This window comes from Artemia sp. Qi Xiang Cuo, chromosome 7 (genome assembly GCF_049724085.1).
Source record: "Artemia sp. Qi Xiang Cuo chromosome 7, ASM4972408v1, whole genome shotgun sequence".
Taxonomy (NCBI): Eukaryota; Metazoa; Arthropoda; class Branchiopoda; order Anostraca; family Artemiidae; genus Artemia; species Artemia sp. Qi Xiang Cuo.
Genome location: NC_142800.1, coordinates 27,648,378 through 27,669,997, shown reverse-complemented (window position 1 = coordinate 27,669,997; position 21,620 = coordinate 27,648,378). Strand labels below are relative to the sequence as shown.

The 21,620-nt window shown below is 35.1% G+C and overlaps 1 protein-coding gene across 7 annotated transcripts in view; it reads left to right on the top strand.

Moving 5' to 3' along the window:
• Positions 1–8,853, top strand: part of LOC148950123 (cytochrome c oxidase assembly factor 6 homolog) — a 123,484-nt gene extending 114,631 nt beyond the window's left edge. For 3 of the 7 annotated variants that reach the window (XM_089091455.1, XM_089091456.1, XM_089091457.1), the window contains one exon: positions 8,628–8,852. In XM_089091455.1, the coding sequence (XP_088947581.1) occupies positions 8,628–8,721 (94 nt within the window). In that variant the 3' untranslated portion in view covers positions 8,722–8,852. Of the gene's footprint in view, positions 1–8,627 lie in introns of all 7 variants that reach the window. The other 4 variants (XM_089091458.1, XM_089091459.1, XM_089091453.1 and 1 more) reach the window with 3 other exon arrangements.
• The last annotated feature ends 12,767 nt before the right edge of the window (positions 8,854–21,620 follow it).

Below are 21,620 nucleotides of genomic sequence, written 5' to 3'. Positions count from 1 at the left end.
ATTGTCCTCGTTTTCTTCCTTTCTTCGCGATTTTTTGTTTTATACACAACCTTATATATCCTAAAAAATGGGAATTCAATTTTTATATTCAGAAAGATCTCTATATAGTTGTACAGTTCTTGGTAGTAGTATAAAAAAAGAAACATGGGTGAAATGTCAGCAAATCCCATCTAAAAACGAGACCAAACCGCTCAAGTAGGTTTAGCTTTCCATTGAAGGTGTAGTTTTCTTTGTAAATCAACAGATTTTAATTTTTGAATTTTTGTGGACGAAAGTGTTGTCAAAATTAACTGATTGGTTTTGCTTATTCATTTTCACGGTTCAAAGTTGCAACACTGACGAAAATGTGGTGCTGACCTAAAAACTTCTTAATTTATAATCAACCCCAAAAAATTCTTACAAAATTGCGGTTACATCACATAAGGCAGGTCCACGGGGGGGGGGCGAATTTTTATTTTGAAGTCCTAGGTACTTTTTGGAACCTACAAATCCTAACAGGCTCATTTCTCCTGATATGTGGCAACATAATTTGCAGCTAAATGCAATGAAACTTTCAAGCATATGAATTAGATTAAACTGTGAATTCAAATGAGATATAATAAGAACATTTATCCTTGCCAAAGAGTAACACTGACAAATGTCTGCAGATTGTCGTCCAATAATAATAGATTGCCCAAAAGAATGGAAAAGACAGCTTAAAATGTCACCAAAAGCCTTGCTGTTTAACTGCTTTTTTCAAGGACTTAGATAAGAATCAGTTGTCCAGGCGGGTCATCACAATAGCTGCCAGGTAAGATATATTTGGGTATCTATTTTTGCCATGAGCCAAATGTATTGACGAAGTTCTCAAAAATGGACCTTCTGACATTCCCACTAATTGAGCCAAAGATAATTAACAATTTTAAGCTATTTTTCTCATTAAAAAAGGACTTCCTCAGGCTTTGAGTAAAAATCAGTTACCAAATTTATGCATAAGTTTTCTTCAAATTATCCGGTCAGACAAATAATAAGACACGAAACTTGACCAAGCTCTATCCCAACAATGGCAATTGCCATCTGGTGTATCATAGGCAGCACGCTAGCGCTGCCTAAGTAAAGAACGATGTGGCCACAATGTGTGTTTTTTTTTGTTTTTGTTTTTTCTCCATACCCGGGCACTTCGTATCGAAGGAGTCTTATAAACTTCAAAAAGGGCTCATTCGATTAGAAATTGGAGTGGCTAGTGCCCTTTTTAATAGTTGAAAGTAATTGGAGGGCAACTAGCCCCCCCCCCAAACCCCCATCATTCCCCCAAACATATCCAATCAAAATTTTGAGATAGCCATTTTGTTCTATGAACAAAATTTGCACTCTACTGAAAAAATACAAACGAATGTGCATTGTCAGTTTAATATACATATAGCCTACTGATATTTAGTAATCAAAATGTTTATATTATTAGATTTATTAAAGTTATAAAAGTAAAAACATTTATATTTTTTCAGTAAATTGCAAATTTTGTTCTGGCCTTGGGAAGGCATAGAGGTTTTGCGCCCTACTTATGTTAATTTCTGCTCGTTTTGAGTTTGACTCGGTTGATTATTGTAATTTCTGTTCGTTTTGGGTTTCATTTATTTATCGATGCTGATTTGTGGTAGTTTCACGTTTGGTAGATTATTTCATTTTATTTTTGCTAATTTGTTGTTTAATGGAGTTCTTTACTTTTCTTTGAAAAAATTATTTTGTGGAAAACGTTTTTTAAATTAATCGTAAAATAATCAAAGTGGTAATGCTAGTCTGTAGCCTGACGCCCAAGCGAAACTACAGCCACACTTTCGGATAAAAAATCGTGTACGATCACAGTTCCAGCAATGTATTATGGGTGTAACTTGGAGAATTGAGCTATGTTCAACTTTCAAGCGTAACTTTCATGATTGACAAATGGAAGTCGAGATTTAAATCATAATTTTAATTTGGAAAAGTTTGATATCTAATTTGTAAATCTATCCTTAAGATGAATCTCGAAAACGCACAAAAAAATAGTGTCAATACACAATACTTGGGAAAAAATTACTTGCCATTTTCGTTGACCTCCTCTGCAGTACAAGGGGTGTTGAAATCAAGGAAAAATAAATTTCGTTATAAATCTTGTCTTTTGTTTTTCAGAAATTGTGACTTAAGTATAGCCAGAGCAAAAGCTGGTACAGAGAGAGATTATAATATGAGATTATAATGTTACGTTGGTACAGTGTAACAGCTGTTCTTAGCACTTATAATATTCAGAATATAGCTGATGGCTTTTTTTTGTATACATTTATACTAACCTCACTAGTGCCAAGAAACGCTTAGGTACCTATTTTCATTTAGTATTGTGACAGAGGCAGTGCTATATTTACGACGATGCCATTATGTCAGGATGCCAAAATTTAGGGCACTATATGAACGATTTGTTTCGGTATTTGCTTTTTTAGTAACCGTTCATAATTACAATTCAGAATGATATGCACTTTCCAGGTTTGAAGTTTTTTTTTTTTTTTTTTTGCGTCTATTCAAGCATATTTAATGCCATGTTAGGTTGATTAACGCGAGGAAATTTTTTCTGAATCGCTTCGAAATATTTTCAAATGTAATAAGATTACTGACACCCCAGCATTAAGAATGGCAATAACGATAATTTAAAATTTACGTGGATCTGCAATGTTAATTACCTTGTGGTAATTAACACAAAAGCAATCAATCGACTTTTCAAACATTGGGATATTTCGACTAAGCTTTAGATATTTAATTATTGCCCAAAGAAATTATTAAATAGTTAAAATAATGGAGCTCCTGGTAATAGGATTTCCATCCTCCCCCCAACTCTGAATGTGCCCAGCAAGCAGGTAGAATTCTAGCATAGATTGAACTCCCTACAGAGCAGTTGCGGTTCTGGCCTGTCTTGCGCCCTATTGGCAAAATCTTGATTAGCGCCTTCAGCCCCTTTCTTCCTCAAAATTTCCAGACCAAATTTTAATAAAATTTTTATAATAATAGTGGATTGATGCTCTGCTTGACAATACGGGACCCGGGATTTGAATTCAGTAGGCGCAAGGTTGGGTGACAGACTTGCTACTTGTCCCTGTAAAAAACGCCCAGCAGTTGGATAAACGAGCGCCGAAAACGTTTAGATATCCCGGATTATTATTAAAAATGAGTTGAGAACTAATTAGTTTTTATAATATTGTAGTCATAATTTCTATTCAAACAAACAACTTTCACTAATTTTAACAGAGTTCGTGCTTTCCACTAAATTCACTTATCTGATTCTTTTAATAATATTACTAGTTTTTTTTTTCTTTCCGATATTTTAATGCTTTCCACATCTGCTTCTTCTTATAACATTACTAGTTTCTTTTCTCTCCAAAAGTTTAATGCGAACGAAATCAGAGGGGAAAATTATATTTGTAAATCCAATCTACTGTAAGTCTGCATTAAACTAACTAAAATATTTTTTGGCCTGTTTGAAAGCCTAGATTTCTTTGGTATTTGATACTCTATCAATGCAATGAATAACACTTTTTTAAGGACAGCTCGAAATAAATTTACCAAACTGCACTTCAAACTCATTTAAAAACTTCCTTTAAGCGAAAATTTTGACAAGTATATGCATAAAAATTTGAGTATCAGATACATTTTTTGAATCAGTTTGATGTCAACTATGGTTTAAATTATTCATCAACATTAAGGGGGAAAAATAGAAAGTAGGGGGTGCCAAAAAAGTATTGGCTAAAAGTCTAGACAAAGAGCATTTGAAGTGTATCTAGTTTAGCGCCATCTATTATTTAATTATTCAGATGGCAATTATTCCCTCTGCAAATATTCACTAACACTTGTGCGATCGAAAATCCCTTATCCGCTATGCTCTAAATTCCCCGCATGTAACCTATAAAAGCCACTGCCACCAATTCCGGGAAATTCTGGGGAGGGGGGGGGGGATGGTCAAAATATATTTATCAAAATCTAGGGAGGGTGGTAGTAATTTTTTTTTTCGGTTTGTTCAATGAAAATACAATATAAGGACATTTTTCACTGAGAATACCAAAAAAGATGTTTTATGAAAAATTGGGGGGGGGGGTAATGCCTCTCCTGCTCCTTCCCTTAATTGGCACAACTGGCAAAAAATAAGAACATATACTTGTCCGGCAGCTTATTAACTGAAAGGCTATGGAATGGACAGCTAAGTGAATAGCAAAATTAATCACGTGTGCTCGACTGTACACATAGTTTGTTTAAAATCCAGGATGTGTGCCACATCTCACAATTATTTTCTCTTTTGTTCTCTGCAAATGGTTTCATGTTCTCCAAAATGAAGTCACTTACCCTCGTTTTTCCTGCATTTTCCGGATAAGTCGGATAAGTAACCTTGATATGCTCAAATACACTTTTGGGTTATATCCTATTTGTTTTTTTTTTCCTTAAATCGCACTTGCAAGGGAATAAATCTTCATGGTTAAAGCTTTCTTTTTTGCTAAGATCTGTTTTGGTCGAATACTGAGTCTTAAATTAAAGTTATATCATGACAATTATAGAAATAATTATAATTTTTAGAGTGTTTTTTCCCCCTTGTTCCAATACTAAAACATACAATCTTTTGTCAAACTTATATGATTGCTCAAAATGATAAGAAAAATGGGGAAAAATAGGCTGGTTATTTTGACTCCCAATAAGGTTAATTTTCGGCTATTGAAATACGAAAGCCGTCATGTGACATATCAGTCAAATATAGGTTATAGGTTATATTCTACTAAAATCAGGCACGGTCGATCGATTGGTTTAATTAGAAGACACTTATGCCCTTTCCTTCTTGAAACATTCTCAATTTTATGATCCACACAAAACACGTTATAACCAAATTTCGACCAGTTTTGGAGAACGAGAAGTGTTAAATGCGCGACTCTTCCACAGCCACGGAGATTGTCACATAATGTCCGCCATGAGATGGCTTGAAAGGAACAATTAGAGATATATGGGCCTCTATAGAGAGATATGGAGGCATATTTTCCAAAACAGTTATTATTACTTCTCCTGAACATTTTACAAAATGTCACTTGACATCTTTCGTGTTTCCATAGGTGTTTTATAAGTTTTCAGGAATGTTAAGGCGATTTGATAACTTAAAATAATTGTGTAATTTTCAGCATCAATTGACCGTCTCAAAGACAAAGGGCCCATTAACGTATTTCCCAGCACTATGGGTAACTCCCAAGGTAACTTTGGGAAAAACAGATATGTAACATCTTACAAATTGTTGAGCAAAGTGCAGTCTATTCAATGTACATACATAATAAATAATATGTATCCTGGGTCGGCGAGGTTTTCAATCAAGGCGGATAGCACAACAAAGAACCCTTAAAGCTGAGCTTATTTGAGCTTATTTTTAATGGTTTCCAAGCAGATATTTAAGAATATTTTTAGGGACTGTCCTTTCCTGAACTTTCAAAAGGAAAATTTCGCTACGTTCAACCGAAAAAGACAATTAATATTTTCTAATGATGTAACTGTCATTAAAATTCAATATCTCTATCTCCCGCACAAAGCAGGATAAATTAGTTGGTTTTCCCAAGATTTCTGGAAAAGTTCCTGTTGGATTTTAGCTTTCTGCTCTGGATCTCTTATCTAAGCTCTAGAAGTTATGGCAAGATCGACCAGTAAATTCTAAATAATTTGGCCTCACAAACTAAAAAAGATGATAATGAACGATATGGGACGATCCTTTAAGGTATCAAATCCCCTTAAAGAGACAAAAGAAGTAAATAGATGTATGATCGTTTCATGCCATCCCGTAATAAATACTGGGGGGGGGGGGGCGGACGTATCGCAGTGTTTCTGACTATTGCCAGAGTTTCTTGCAAGCTGGTGTCCACATCTGAAAATGACAGCTTGGTGTTGGTAATGTGGTGAATTTGAACGAATTTTTGATTTTAGAGGAATGTTTTTATTTTGTATCTCAAGCATAATTTGAAACGAACCAGCAGCCTAAAAATTATGTTTTTTTCTGTTTTTGCAGTGAATTTTTGGGATGTATTCAAAGTGTTTGAATAATGCTACAACTATATGTATGTTATAGACCAGTTGAGTAGCCTGTTTGTGAATAATAATAGCATCTACTACTGTTACAAACAACTCCCTGCAGCACCAACCTGGGTACGCTTCACCTCCATTCCAGTTAATTCAAAGCTTCACTCTCTATACCCTCTTGGGAGCGGCCTGTTTTTCGTCTGGTACTAGATGGATGGCCAGAAAGCACGATCTTTGCAATCAAAGACTACCTGATCATTAATAAGTGAGACAGGGGCGGATTCAGGACCTTTTTTAGGGGAAGGGGGGCGCAAAAGAGGTTGATCCGATAAACTTGCGTTAGAAGCAAGTTTAATTACCACAAACTTGCGTTCATTAAGTAAATTACACTTCCTTAGACTACGTTAGGGTGTGTGCGAGCCCCCCTCGCTCCCCTTGATCCGCCACTGAAGTGAGAATGTTCAATTCTTAATATTCTTATTAAGTTCAGGTCGATTTGGTCATGGTTAAACGCCCAATTGACTAAGAAGATTTTGCGTACTTGTCATGTATAACAATGTTGGTTATCTTGTGAAAAAAGTTGATGACTTTTCAGAAATAATAGCAAATTTGAACTCATGGAAGGGATTATCAGTTTTAAAAAGTAAAAAATAACAAATATTACCGGAAGACCAATAGATAAAGGACCAAAAGTTGTCAATTACAATTGCGGATCGTCTTAATCTGTTCAATTTTACAATGCAATAAAAAAAAAATATGCATTTACAATTTGATACTCACATAGGGATAAAGGGCCTTTTGAATCTTGCCCATAATTGTTAACCCACATAATCATTATGGGGATTATTATGTTGCAGTATATTATCCTTTTGGACAAAGAAAATAGAAGTGTTAGGGCTGCGTTGGATGTTTCTGAGCCAAGTCCGACTTGCATATTGGTAATATTTATTGTACGTGACGCTTCGCTTTTGGCTTGGTTTTTGGTTAATAATGAGCTGTTTCGTCAGTAGAAGAGGCATATCAAAATATTGTTTATCGAGTATTTTCATTGAAAAATGCCTTTTTTGGTATCTTTATTTAATAAATAGAAAAAAACGACAAATTTGCCCCTGTCCTTGGATCCCCCAGATTAAAAAAAAATGTATAATTTATAATAGACCTAGCTATTATCATACTATGTACAGTAGTAAAGAATTTTATTGCGTTGCAGCTGGATTTCTATTAATCTGGACCGTCCATCTTGGCTTGGTTCCCAATTTAAAAATAAGGATTTGCTTTTGCTGACTGAATGATTCTCAATTCCTAAGTAGGCGGCTACACATGGAAATTTGAAAAAAATTATAACTTTTGTGATGTCACCATCAAAATAAAACCTTATTTGTTTTTATTTGCTCTGTTGTGGGCTTCAGAATATAACATTTTTCTAATTTATATAATTGAAACATTTTCAACGCTAACTATTCACTATGTAGGTAAGATCGTTTTGACAATCTAGTAATTTGGTTTTTCTTCAATAACGACTTACTCTCCAAAATATTCAGTAAAGGAAGCAAAGTCGATAACAAAATTATTTATTGAGTTTTCTCTTTTTTATAATCCTTTCTTTGTGTATATTTTTTGGAATTTGTTTGAAAAAAAAAATTAATTATTTCAATTAATAAACACTTTCTTTTTTATTTCCTTGCATTATGCTCATTCATTGTGCACTTTCATGAAGTTCTTTCATTGTGCTTCCAATATATCGATCCTTTTCGTTTCAAATTCTGCAAATATTACAATTACAATTTTCTATTAATTATGCTGCTGTTACAATTTATTGTGCTTGGAGAAAAATAGTAGCCAAAATTCAATTTTATTCCACAAATATTTATTTCAGCCGTCGCTCTTTTTTGCAAAGAAGGTGAAGATAGAACGGAAAATTAAGCATGCCAGTGGAAACTTAGCAACACCAGGTGGGACCCTTTCTCCATTGATAATTCTCGTTGTTGTAATTTTGTAAAACATAAATTTTTTCCTTAGTAAAACTTTCCATCTTTTTAAATTGAATCTTGTATGAATTCCAAAATAGTCTACTTGTGAAAATCACAGTCAATCATAATCGAACCATGGTTGCCACTCAGATGCAATCTAGTAAAGAACGAATTCTAGTTTGCAATAACCGAATATGTAAAAACCCATCTTGAAAAAAAAAACATTCAAGTGAAGAAAAGAACCGTAATTTTTAGTTGATTCAAGAATGGTAACTACTATTTCAATTAATCTTAATGGTAAAAGTTCATTACTAAATAAATTATGGGAATTTCGATAAATAGCCTGAAACCTGGGGGTAAATGGTGCTTGATGGAAATTGATTTTTGACTGTTCTCTATAATGATGTATATTCGCTTGCACGGGCCATATATACTAGGAGGGGTTGGGCTCCGAAATTCTAAATTTTCTCGAGTTGACTCAACAAGCTGACTGTTCGAAAAGTCCCTAGAGAAACCGATATCCGTTATATAGTGTGTCATGTGATTGTTATAAGATTAGGGGTCGGTTGGGTGTTGCCAGCTATATAAAGTATAATATATTAACCAGTTTCCTTCTTTCAGGGTGAATTTGCTGAATACCATCGAGTCTCAAAGCATTCCGAATCAAAGCATTGCGAGGAAGAATCGTATCTACCGACAAATCGTTCAAGTGTGATGCAACACGTGTGAATGTTTAATGCACAGATCGTATATATATCCAATATTTTTACTAACGTCATTTGTTTTTTTAGTTTTTGAACTAAGTTTATTAAAAGTTTTATTGAGTTTAAAAATACTATTTAATTAAGAATATTCTAACATCGTCTAATGTTGTTTCTTGAAATGCAAATAATCATTCTGTCCGAAGTTTGAGAAGGATCAAATTGCTTTTGCAAGGCGTTTGGTGTGACGAATTATCCTAACACTTCAGACGAAGAAAAGTACAAATAATGTTTATATAAGATAAAAGTTTTAATGGGAGAGTCTTTGCATCATTTTTCCAAGAATGTTAACTATGGTCCCTAGAATGTGTGCTAGAATTTAGGTCACACAAAAAAGAAGGGAAAAAATAAAATAAAAATTTCTAAGAAGTGTCCAAGATCTCAAGAATTTTGCTCCTTTTACCGATTTCGTATAATGAGTGCGTGCTAAGACATAAATATTCAAGTTAACCAAAAATTGTTTGTGACGAAATTGACCAATATACAAATCCCAGATTGACTAGCAAGCGGAGACAACCAAGGGTTTTCGTTTCATGTCTAAATTTATGTTTGATGACGGATACAGTATTGCTTTCTAAACACTATTACTAACAACTTACTGCAACACCAAGCCACCTGAGGCCAACACAGCTACGCATGCTTCTCCTCCCTCCCAATAATTTCAAAGCCTCCCTTTTTACACCCTCCGAGGAAGTACCCATTTCCCTTAAACATTTCCTTACAATATCCCCATTCAGGGACGACCTATGTTTCATTTGACCTAGACGGTTGGCCGACAAGGACAATCTTTGACAACCTGTCATCCTTCATCCGCAGAGCGTGTCCTAGCCATTTCAATCCTTCTCTCATTATAGGCCTAGAAAGTGGGATTGAGCCACACTTTTTTTTACAGCTTACTATTTGAGATACGGTCAGTCAGTCGGATACCCAAAACAATCCATAGGCAGTTTCTTTGGAAAACATCTAGCAAATCCTCCTCCGTAAGGGAATTATCTTCTAAGATAATTTTGTTTTCATTGTTTGTCCAATAATTTCAGATTGGTTGCCTAACAATATCAGTATATCTGACAAGTGTAAAATATGTCAATATATACGTATAATGACAATATATGTATAATTGACAAGTGTAAATGACGTAAAAAAAGTGGAAAACAGCACAAGTCCGCTTTAATCGTTTGTTTCAAAATTAAAATTGAAAAAAGTCATACCATAGCATACGCTAAGCCATCCTCTATATTTTCAAGGGACTATATTCCTAGAAATACAATTAAAGGTGCGGTCATCAAGATCTCCCGTATTTGAAGATATGCTGGGAGAGCCTTAGAAAAGAAAATTTTCCAGAAAAGGCTAGTACTTTCACTCCAAAGACCGCGCCTTGGCTCTTCAGGTATTTCCTTAAAGTCCAATGCGCGTAGAGGTCAATGTCTAGGTGTCATGATTATCTACCAATCGTAATTTTCTTTCTCTTTTACAAGCAGCCTAAACTGGTCTGAATCCAAACTTGCTGGAAAATCATATCTAGCTAAGCACATGTGTCAAGGCAAACACAGGCACGCACGCTTCTCCTTTATTCCAATCTACTCAAAGGCTAAGTCTTATTGCCTTCCCGAAAGTTCCAATTATCATTCAATCCTTCCTTGTGACCTTCTCCAATTACATTCGGAGACGACCTGCTTTCGATGGCCATTGATGGTTGGCTTAAAAGGACGATCTTTGGCAATCTTTCTCTCATTATAGCTCTAGGAAGCGGGGTATAGCTTTTGTTTGTAGAAGCTTGCAACCTCTACATTAGGGTTCTCTGATATGCTGAATCTGATGGTGTTTTTTTTTATTAGGATCACTTGGTGTTTTGCTGTGTTTCCTCCCTTTTAGGCTTGTAACTTCTGATGGGTAACATTAAACTTTATGAATTTTATACATTTTGAATAAGTATCAAAATTCGGTTCTTTTGATGCATCTATTGTTATCAAGACTCCGTTTCTTATAGTTTCAGTTACTACTGAACCGCATCGCTCTTTACTTACAGTTCGTTACCACGAACTTTTTTTGTGGAAACATATTTCTGGGAATTTTAAAAAGGATCTGGAGTCTCCCTTTTTCTGTTTCATTTATCCGGTACTAATAGGGCACTTGAATATCCAGCTAATATAGTATTAGTAGCTAGTTTGTTTAAGGTCAGTTGAAAGCTAACATTCATATTTACGCGTTTTTTCATAATTTTATCATGACAACACTATCATAAAATGCCTTATGGCACCAAAATCCAATCTTAGTGTCATTACTGGAGTGTAAAGGCTTGAAATCATAAAAGGTCCACCACTGAAATCTCGATTATCAAAATCTCTTAAGCTCGTGTTTAAAATCTCTCTCTTGAATACTCCTTTTCCTAGACACCTGAACAAGCGAAAAAAAAAGTTTTGAGAAAACTACCGAGTAAAAAAAGATAATTTAAATGCAAGGCTAATTCGTCAATGATAGAGGCTTTTTATTTCAACTTTGACACTACAAAAATCATTGCTTCGCAATGTTGCAACTAGTTTCACAAAACCAGCTAAAATAAGCTCATTCATGACATTTCCCTATATTGGTGAATTCTAGGTAATTTCAAAGACCACACAGCCTTTCCATGACGATAAACAAAAATTCGAATATATATAAATCCTTTTATTAGACAGTGATAATAACATTCCCAAAATATCCTGGATATTTCGATCATATGTAGGCCTACACTGATGATGGTCACTGCTGTTAACGGTCACTGTACATGCGATTGATATATCCAGTATATTTTGGATAAGTCTTTTAATTAAGTTTAAAATACTGACGATGGTCACTGCTGATGGCGGTCACTGTACGTATGATTGATATGTGATCCTGTATAATTTGTGAACGTTATTATCACTGTCTAATAAAAGGATTTATCCCTATTAGAAATTTTATTTATCATTTGTGAATTCTGAAAAAATAGCTCTTTATATGAAGAATGGCCTAGCTTGAGTTTTTTTTAGAGAATGTAAATTGTATGGTAAAAGTTAAAAGCCTTATAGCTGGGGAAAGACTATAAATCAACTTGTAAATTAATGTTTTATTTTGTGGAGGCTAGTTAAAGACTTTCTTGCTTCCGAGAGCAACATCCTGTTTCTTTAGTTACGCTTTGTTTTTTCAATAAAGCGCTAGTTTTTCAGTATTCTACAAATATGAGGGAACATCATGGGTTAAAACACAAGCTACAATCTTCTATTATACGATCTTCTTTTATATGTTCTATCTTATTGTGATTGTTGGTTTGTTAAAGTCGAAGCTCTGTTTCGTTCTCACAAAAAAAGAAAATCGGACCTCACAAACCATTAAAGCCAGATTTATTTGTTGAACGAAGGTTCAGTTAAATAGAGTTTAGTTGCACATGGCCCAAGTTGCATGGGTACCCATTTACACGGGGTATCAGTTGCGCGAGGGTTCAGTCAAATGGGGATGAGTCGCACGTGGGTTGAGGTCCGTGTAGGTTCAGTTAAACGGGGGTTCAGTTGGACAAGGGTTAGATGTACGAGGGTCTAGTTGCAATGGAACCGAGATGAAGGTAAATCCTACACAGAAATTTAACCCAGGGAAGGATTGGGAGAGTAAGCTTGTCAAAACCTCCTAATAACTGGTGGGTTATGCAAAAACAGTAAGAAAATATTATGAACATTGTAATAATTGGTTTTTTTTAAAGACGGGCCCAAATGTCCCCTCCCTTTTCAAACATGTCTGGCTGTAGGATTCATGCTGGATTTGTTATTCGTACCACAGTTAAGCTTAGAGTAAAAACATAACAGCAATTTGATTCACCAACTTTTATTTAAATTAAACAATCATTAAATATAAAGAACACATGTAGGTATCTCTCGACTTTATTAAACTCTAATAATTTTTTATTTTCAACAAAATGTCACTATTGCATTCCCTCATCAAAATACATGAAATGCTTTACACAACTGCCGTGTTTCAAAATATAGCATGATTTGTTAAAAATGATGCAACTAAAGATTAAGAGAATTTGATACCTTAAACATCCGTTTTGGAACCTCACCATCGGCTGACTGTCTCAAAGGCAAAGGGTCCAAAAGTGAATCCTCCCAGGGGTCTACTTATCATTGAATCCTATTGAAAATTTGTGATTTGATTATCAAATTTGATTGAAAAGACAATTGAATTCTGTCGGCAAAGTTTTCAATCAAAGCGGGTTGTACCACAGAAAATTCGAAGAGCTGTCAAATTGATCAAATGACATTTCTTTTGAGGTGATTTTTGGCATTTTCCTAGCAGGTATACTAGAACCGTTTTAGGGACAACCATTACCTGAATCTAAAAAAGAAAATTCTGCTGTGTTTGATTGAAAAACAAAACTTACCCTTCCTAATAATATAGGTTTCTCTAAAACTAAATATATCTATCTCTGACACAAAACAAGAGAAGTTTCAAGGTTTTTCTAAGATTTCAGGGAAAGTAGATGTCGGCTTTTAGTTTTCTGCCTTTTCTTTCGGATCGCTTATCTTAGTTCTACAAAATTATGGCAAGATTGCCCAATCAACTGTATAAAGTTTGGCCACACAAACTAAAAAAGCTTATAATGGACGAGATAGGTTAGTGCTTTATGGTACCGAATCCCCTTAAGCTGTTTTACCTTCGTATGATGCTATGAAAAGCTTTCGCCATGACATCATTTCCGTAAGATACTACAAAAATCAATATTTTGTACTGTAAGGAGCGACTCGGCTCAATAAAAACGGAACATTATATCAATAGATTTACCAAAATAACTGGCTTATTATGCTCATTCCAAATATATAAGATTCACTAGGTTTAGATTCACTAGATTCACTAGAATTTTTTCAACCGGTTATTTTTTTCGTTAGTTTCTTTCACCTTATCAAACAGTTCTTGGTAACGAACTGTAAGTTAGGAGCGACCCGGCTCAAGAGTAACCCAACTCTAAAAAGCGGAATTTTGATACCAGTAGATACATCAAAAGAATAAGATTTTCATGCTGATTTCAAATATTTAAGTTACCCATCTTACCCATCCAAACCTACGAGCTTGAAAAAATTCGCCTGATTTTTGAAAAAGGTGGGAACACCCTGCAAAAGTTAAGGAATCTAAATAGAAATCAAGCCATCAGATTCAGCATATCTGAGAATCGTATTGTAGAAGTTTCAAGCTCCCATATACAAAAATGTGGAATTTTGTATTTTTTTCCAGAAGAAAGTTCATGGATACGTATTTATTTCATTTTATCCAGGGTAAGAGCATTGAACCAAATGCCCTAAAATATTGAAAAAGGGCTCATTCGAACGAAAATTAAAAGCTCTAGTGCCCTTTTTAATCAACCAAAAATATTCGAGGGCAACTAGCTCTCTCCCATCCTCCTTTCCCTCTAAGTCGTCCGATCAAAATTTTGATATATTAAATTTGCATAGTCATTTTGTTCAGCATAGTTGAAAAGTCCAATAACTATTACTTTGGAGATAGTGTGCCCCCCCCCCCACAGACCTGGGGAAACGCCTGTAAGTTATTAAATTTTCCCATTGTCTACGTACAGTATACGTATATTGTTTTTCTTCTTGGGTGGGGGGGGGGGGGGGGTTAATTTTCTAATGGGTGATTTTCTACAGGGATAATTTTCCATGGGGGGGGGGGTCTGAGGGGTGATCTTTCAAGGGGAAATTTTACAATGGGGGAATTTGCCAGAATTTCTATACAACGTTCTTTTTACTTGTCTTACTTTCTCTTTACCGACTCAATTTTACATGTGAAAATGTTAAGGAGAATTGTCCAGAGGGGGGCATTTTAACCTGGTTGGAATTGCCTAGAGTATCTTTGCAAAGGGGGGATTTTCCACGGGAGAAATTCTCCATTGGGGAGTTTTCCTCATGATAAATTCCCCAGAGGGAATTTTCTACGCGAGCAACTTTCTACTAAGGGGTGGGGGGGGGCTTCCAGGAAAAAAATCAATGGAGGAGGGGATTTCCTGCAATATTTAAAAAACAAATTGAAATTAAAGTCTTTTTCAAATGAAAATGCGCTAAGAAAAATTTTTTCCCCAAAAATTTTCCTCGGTGAATTTTCAACAACAATGGAATTGCCTAGAGGGAATTTTCCTGCCCGAGGGGGGTATTTTACGTGGGAATACCTCTCTAGGAGGTGATTTTCCGTGGAGGGAAGAAATTTTCCATGGAAGGGGAGCCAAATTTCTAAAAAAGATATTTAAAACGATTAGAAATTTAATGAAAAAACAAGTTTTTTCAACTGAAAGTAAGGAGCAATATCAAAAATGAAAACTAACAGAAATTATTACGTATATGAGGGGGGTTGCCCTCTTCTCATTACCTCGCTCTTTACTCTAAAGTTGGACTTTTTGACCCATTTCTTTAAGAACGACTCCTGAAACACAGGGACCGTTTAATTAGAATAATATGCCTTTTTAAAAGTACAAAGAAACTTTAGTGTAGAGAGCGAGGTATTGAGGAGGCGACAACCTCTTATGTACGTAATAATTTCTGTTCATTTTTAAGTTTTATGTTTTTTTACGTTTAAGTTTTTATGCTGCTCCTTACTTTCAGTTGAAAAACTTGTTTTTTTTATTTGATCTTCCGTTAAAAACTTCGAAAAGATCTCAAAGAGTAAGGCTTAATCTGTATATTTCCAACTGTGAATTGACTTATACAATTAATAAACGAGTACAATAAAAAGGTCTGATATTACTTCACAGTAATTGATAGTACTTGCCCATTGAGCATACTCTGTTATTACATGTGATCTCAGAGTGCTAAACGAACTTCATTCACCCAGGGGCGTCACACATGGACGGATGATGCACCACCCTCCCCCTCCCCCTATTTTTCAGCCAGTCGGTGTAAACATCCCCCCCAGTTTAATGAAATTTCACCAAGGGTTAATAGATTAGCAGAGGTAGATTCAGGGGGGGGGGGATGGACAGATCTTCCCTAACCCAAAGATTTTTCTGGCGTCCTCATTCTTTTTTATGTTTTTAACTCCTTTTTTAAACAAACTTTTCAATTTGGTTAGTCATTCGCGGCTTTGTCACATCTTGGAATTTATTTTGAATTTACAAAACATGGACACTCAAACCAAAATTTATTAGACCAAGCTGAATCATTAAAATTGTGGCGTGAAACACCGCTATTTTACTTGCTCATTTTTTCATTTAAATGATAGGTGTGTGATTTTCTATGGGGTAGTATCGGCAACTGTCCCCTCCACATCTTAGTTTTATCCTCTCCCCTGGTTTAATATTTGCCCCTCCCCCCGCTGAAATTTAGCATCTTCGAAACTCTCATCAAAACTAAGATAGGCCAACATTATTCAAGCATCCGCAGAAACAGATCCGTTTCTTCAGTATATCTTTGTCTTTATAATACGATTGGAACAGGGAAACCTCGAAACTTTGATAGCGATATTCGTGCGCTTTGCAAATTTGAATACGTTTACACATTCGTTTTAGTCTGCATCGACGAGACGCAAAAATGTCGGGGACATCGATTTTCTGAGCCAGAACGAAAGCAAGGAGTAGCTAGGGTGTGAAAAGCGCTTATACGATATACTTATACGTTAAAATAATGGAGACTACCTCTTGGTGTTGCATCAATTCAAAGGAAGACCAGCAAAAAAATATTGCATTTTTTAAGTGGAGTAACAAACTAGCAAAAGGTTAACGAGCGAGGAAGACGGTGCTTGTTCAGAGATGAATAAATACAAATGTTCTGATTGATAAACCCTTGTTTTGACTACTGTAAAACGGCACCTTCTGTACCGATTAAGTAAAAGAAAAACTAAGTTTTTCCGTGGGAAGTAAAGAGCGAAGTTGAAGCTTAAAAGGAACAAAAATTAGTACTTCACAGCCTATCTAACACATGTCAATAAAACTAGTGCAAATAAATCAATTGGTGATATTTCCCTATGTTTTAAGATTACAAAAAACTAGCACTTTACTGAAAAGACAAAAGCCAAGTATAAAAAACAAGAAAAACAAGTCAAAAGTAAATACGTAGCCTCACAACAACAAAATAATCTATAAAGCTTTTCATAGTCCTACAGGAGCTGTGATATCAGTAACTTTCAGTATGCAATTAAAATTATCTTAAAAACTTAGGCACAAAAATAATAAACAGTCATTAAACAGCATAGAAATAATGGACTGATTTATCGGATAACATCTTGGACTCACCTAGTATTACTCGAAATGATATCAACCATAATATGGACTCTGGAGATCCAGTTATTTCTCTCTATAAAACGGAGAATTTCAAATTATTATACAAATTTTAAAGCGAATCTATAGTCTTAATACTAACAAGATTCCTTTACTTCGAACTTGTCGACAAAATAATCATGAAATGTCTTTTCAGGTCGAAAATGGCAGTCAATCATTGAACTGAGCTCATTGTGCAGAAGTGATGCCAAATTAAACGAAAAAATAAATAAATAAAATAACAATCTAAAAATGCTTTACATTTATATTGTTAAAAGTGCCCTTAAATGTTTGTTTTTACCGTACCAAAACTCTTATCTTGTTTTGTGTTTTCAGTAAAGCGCTAGTTTTCTGTAATCCCACAAATATAAGGAAATATCACCAGTGGATATATTTGCACTAGTTTTATTGATATATGTTAAATAGGCTGTGAAGTTGTATTTTTGTTAGTTTTAAGTTTCAACTTCGCTCTTTACTTCCCTCGGAAAAACTTTGTTTTTTGAAATTAATCTCTGCTCGTTTTTGATTAGAATTTTGTTTAGAAACAACACTGCCATGATCTTTTCTGTTGTACGGAATAACTTCTGTTCGTTTTAGGTTTTAATGTTGCTCCTTAGTTTCAGTTCAAAACCTTTTTTTTTTTTTTTTTTTTTTATAGTTTCTAATCAAGTCGAATTTTGTGAAAAATAGTATCGTTTCTTTTTGTTTTTTTTAAAGAATAAATAGACCTTTAGTTCTTTGTTTAAAAAATTAGATTTAGTAGCACTTAAGAAAGTATCTCCAAGTGAGTAGCTTTGGAACAAAAGTTTAACTAAGCGGACATGTTAACATATCGGCATGCTCGTGGTAAATTTTGCTAGCTCTGCAGAAATGTGACTTTATGCCTAGGGACTTATTTGACCAGCCCTAAATAGAAAAGCCACTCATTACTTACAAATGAATCAAAATTTAAAAAAAGATCATTTCTTGTGTAGGTACGATAAATGGTAGTTTAAACTAAGTTTGTTTTCATTTCAAAAATTTTGGGACGAATTACCTGAATTTTCCTATAGAACTGTTTTCATTTCTTTTTCTTCCTCTTTGGATTCAGAATCTGGGCAACTGCCTCTTCTAAACTACAGTTTTCCCCCCAGACCCCAGTATTCCCCCCAGGAGAAATTTAATTTCTCCAAAAATGTTGTCAAAACTAAGATAAGCCTGCATAATTCAAGTATCCGCTGAAACAGGTTAGCTTTCTTTAGTACATCTTTACCTTTTTTATTGCTATATGGCCCGTTTTTAAGTTTTCTCTGTCATTTTCACTTGATTTGGGAAAAGTGGCTCCAGGTTCCCCCTCCCCACACAGGATTTTGACAAAATTACGCCATATGTTGGGGTATGGATCTAGTGATCTACTAAGAATGTCGTTGCAAACCATAGACTAGGTGATCTCTATTCCCTTCTGAATCAAAATGCTTGACAAAATACCTTTACGGGACATGCTTTAAAAAATGAGTGCATCACATTTATAAGAACAGTAAAATTATCTGAGAATGATCTTATAGAATTGGGAAAAACCTTGATTGAAAAAAAACAATATGAATCGAACCCAAAAAACTTTAATTTGAAGTCCACCGCTGTACTAACAGAACTACGCCTCTAATAATCTGATTTGATATATTGGTTTTTGTACCTTAATTGCGTACCTTATTAAGGGGGCTTGGAGGATGAACATACGGGAGGGGTTCTTGCAAACCTCAAGTTAAGGGTTTTGGACCATAATTATTACAATGATGATGTCGTTTTATACTTCCAAGCTTTTCAAACACTTCGTGGTAACGAACTGTAAGTACGAGGCGACTTGGCTCTAACCGAAACTCTAAGAAATGGAATCTTGATATCAATAGATGCACCAAAAGAATCGGATTTTTATGCTGATTTTACATATAGAAGTTTCATCAAGTTTAGTCTTACCATCAAAAGTTACGAGCCTTAGAAAATTTGCCTTATTTTCGAAAAAAGGGCAAAACACTCCCTAAAAGTCATAGAATCTTAATAGTCACACCATTGGATTCAGTGTATCAACGAACCTTACTGTAGAGGTTTCAAGCTCCTATCTGCAAAAATGTGGTATTTTGTAAGAAGAAAGAAAGAAAGAAGAAAGATCACAAATGCGTGTTTATTTGTTTTTTTTTCTTTTTCCCAGGGGTGATCATATCGACCCAGTGGTCCTAGAATGTCACGAGAGGGCTCATTCGAACGAAAATTTAAAGTTTGAGTGCCCTTTTTAAGTGAACAAAAAAATTGGAGGGACACTAGTATCACTTTTTACAAAACAACTGCGTTTTAATATACAATCTATGCTCACCATTCTACCATCAGAGACTCTTGACCATTCCACAGTAGCCACAGTAAAAAGCTCAACTTCCTTTTTTGAGGGTGTACCGAATAATGAACAAGTACCACTTCATTATTATATTTTGGTTTTCCTTTTTCCGCAGCTATTTTAAGTAAAGAACGAATAGTAAAGCTTATAATAACTGAATATTACTAGGAGACTAAAAGAGTGTAATAAAACCTTACTTTCCTAGAAACCAGCATCATTTATTTATAAAAAAGTGGCTCTACTGACTGAGCCATCATCGCTTGTATATTATGAAAGAATATACAGTTTGAGACAACATAGAAAACAAGCTGCATCGAGGACTAACACAGCTCATTATAAGTTGTGCCTATGCTGTTTTCATTGGATACAACTGAACACTGAGTAAAGAGCGAAACACGGCACATTGTAACCGAAATTTAAGATAATTACACAAAAGACCGATGTAAAATCATTTTACTGAATTCGTTTGTAGATTTTATTTATATGTTTGCAATATTTGCATTATCTACTTAAGAAGTAACACCAAAAGTGTTGTATTTTGTCAGGGCGTAATTTGTTTGCCCTCTTCTGAACCCCAGTTTGCCCCCCCCCCTCCCCAGCTGAAATTTAGTTTCTTCAAAAATCTTGTCAAAACTAAGCCTGCATAATTCAGAGAAACGGGCCGGTTTTTTTTAGTAATTCTTTGCATTTATGGTGCTATAAGGCTTATTTTTTATTTCTCACTGACATTTTCACTTGGTCTGGGAAAGTTTGGTCCACCTTTGCCCCCTCCCAGGGTTTTGACGAAATTACGCCCCTGTTTTTAGTGCTATATCACACTTACGGATGGAGAATTGATGAAAATCACGTAGATATGAGCAATAGATTTCAAATAAGCCATTAAAGGTCACTCTAAAACGTTTTTTAGTGTCATTTAAAACTTGCTGATGGTGGAATTTATAGGAAGGAATGCCGTATATATGAGCAATATCTTTTATATGAGCTACTGAAAATTTTTCTAAGATACAGGCGATACCAAAACGCCCAATAACAATACACCCATATCGATAAGCGTGATATCGATACACCAGATACCAATATAGCGTACAGCCCTTTCCCCAGTGACTATGGAGGGTCATATCGTCACTAAAATCATAGATATTGGACCTTTGAACTACGTATGATGAACAAAATGGCTATCTCAAAATTTTGATTCGATGACTTTGGGGGAGGGGGCCTGTAGGGAGGGGCGGGGGGGGGGCTAGTTGCCCTCCAATCTTTTTGGTCACTTATAAAGGGCACTTAAAATTTAATTTCCTTTCGAATGAGCTATTACACATCTCTCTATGATGCTCTGGCCACCCCCTAGCCCTGCTAGAAAAAAAAGAAAAAAAAACGGGAGACAGATCAGTGCTACCGATGCAAAAAAGTGATTTTCATTGTTGTTCAAATAGGGGGACTGTAATTTCTCTGTGTAAGGTTTTCGCCCATGCTGATTCAAATTATGTACTTTTCCTTTTGATCTGACGGAATTTTTGAGGGGTTTCAGGCTTTTTTTCGAAATCAATATAAATTTCTTTTCGCAATAAACTTTTACTTTTAAGACGAACTGAAACAATTGTCGCCATTCCTGGATCAGTGTCAGATGTCAATTTTTTTCAACAAGGAGCTTTTTTCTAAACGCGGTTATTAACTTTGGTTGCTATGGGCTGTTGTTCGCTCTTTACTATGTTGCAGCTACCGCTGCAACCATAAATTTATTGTTTCTTTATGGACTACATTTAAACGAACGATTCTTTTCGTGTATGAAGCGTGTAAAAACGTATCTTTGCACATCTATGTCAGACAACCTCCTAACTAGCCTATTGGTATCCAGCCCGAAAAAAATAAAAATCTTGATGCCAATCATCCAATGGACGTTATTATGAATTCGAAGAAGCATCGTTTCGCTGTGGTCGATTAGTACGAAATCTCTTTTTTTTCTTTGTTTTTGTTACGTTTTCTTCTTGACATAAAACTACTCAATTTCAATTGACTGGGAAAATCGGTTCTAGCTTCCCCTCCCTTTACCCATGGACTTTGAAAAAACAGTGTGCAGTCCCGATATTTAAATAGCATACCTCCTCTACTATAAATTGCTATTCCATATTACTTATTATCCACTAAACTATCCCGTAACTATCCTTTGTGTTTAAAATTGTGGTTTGTATTAAAAATTATAGGTGGTCTTAGCTATTTCTAGCAGGGGAGGGGGGAGGGGT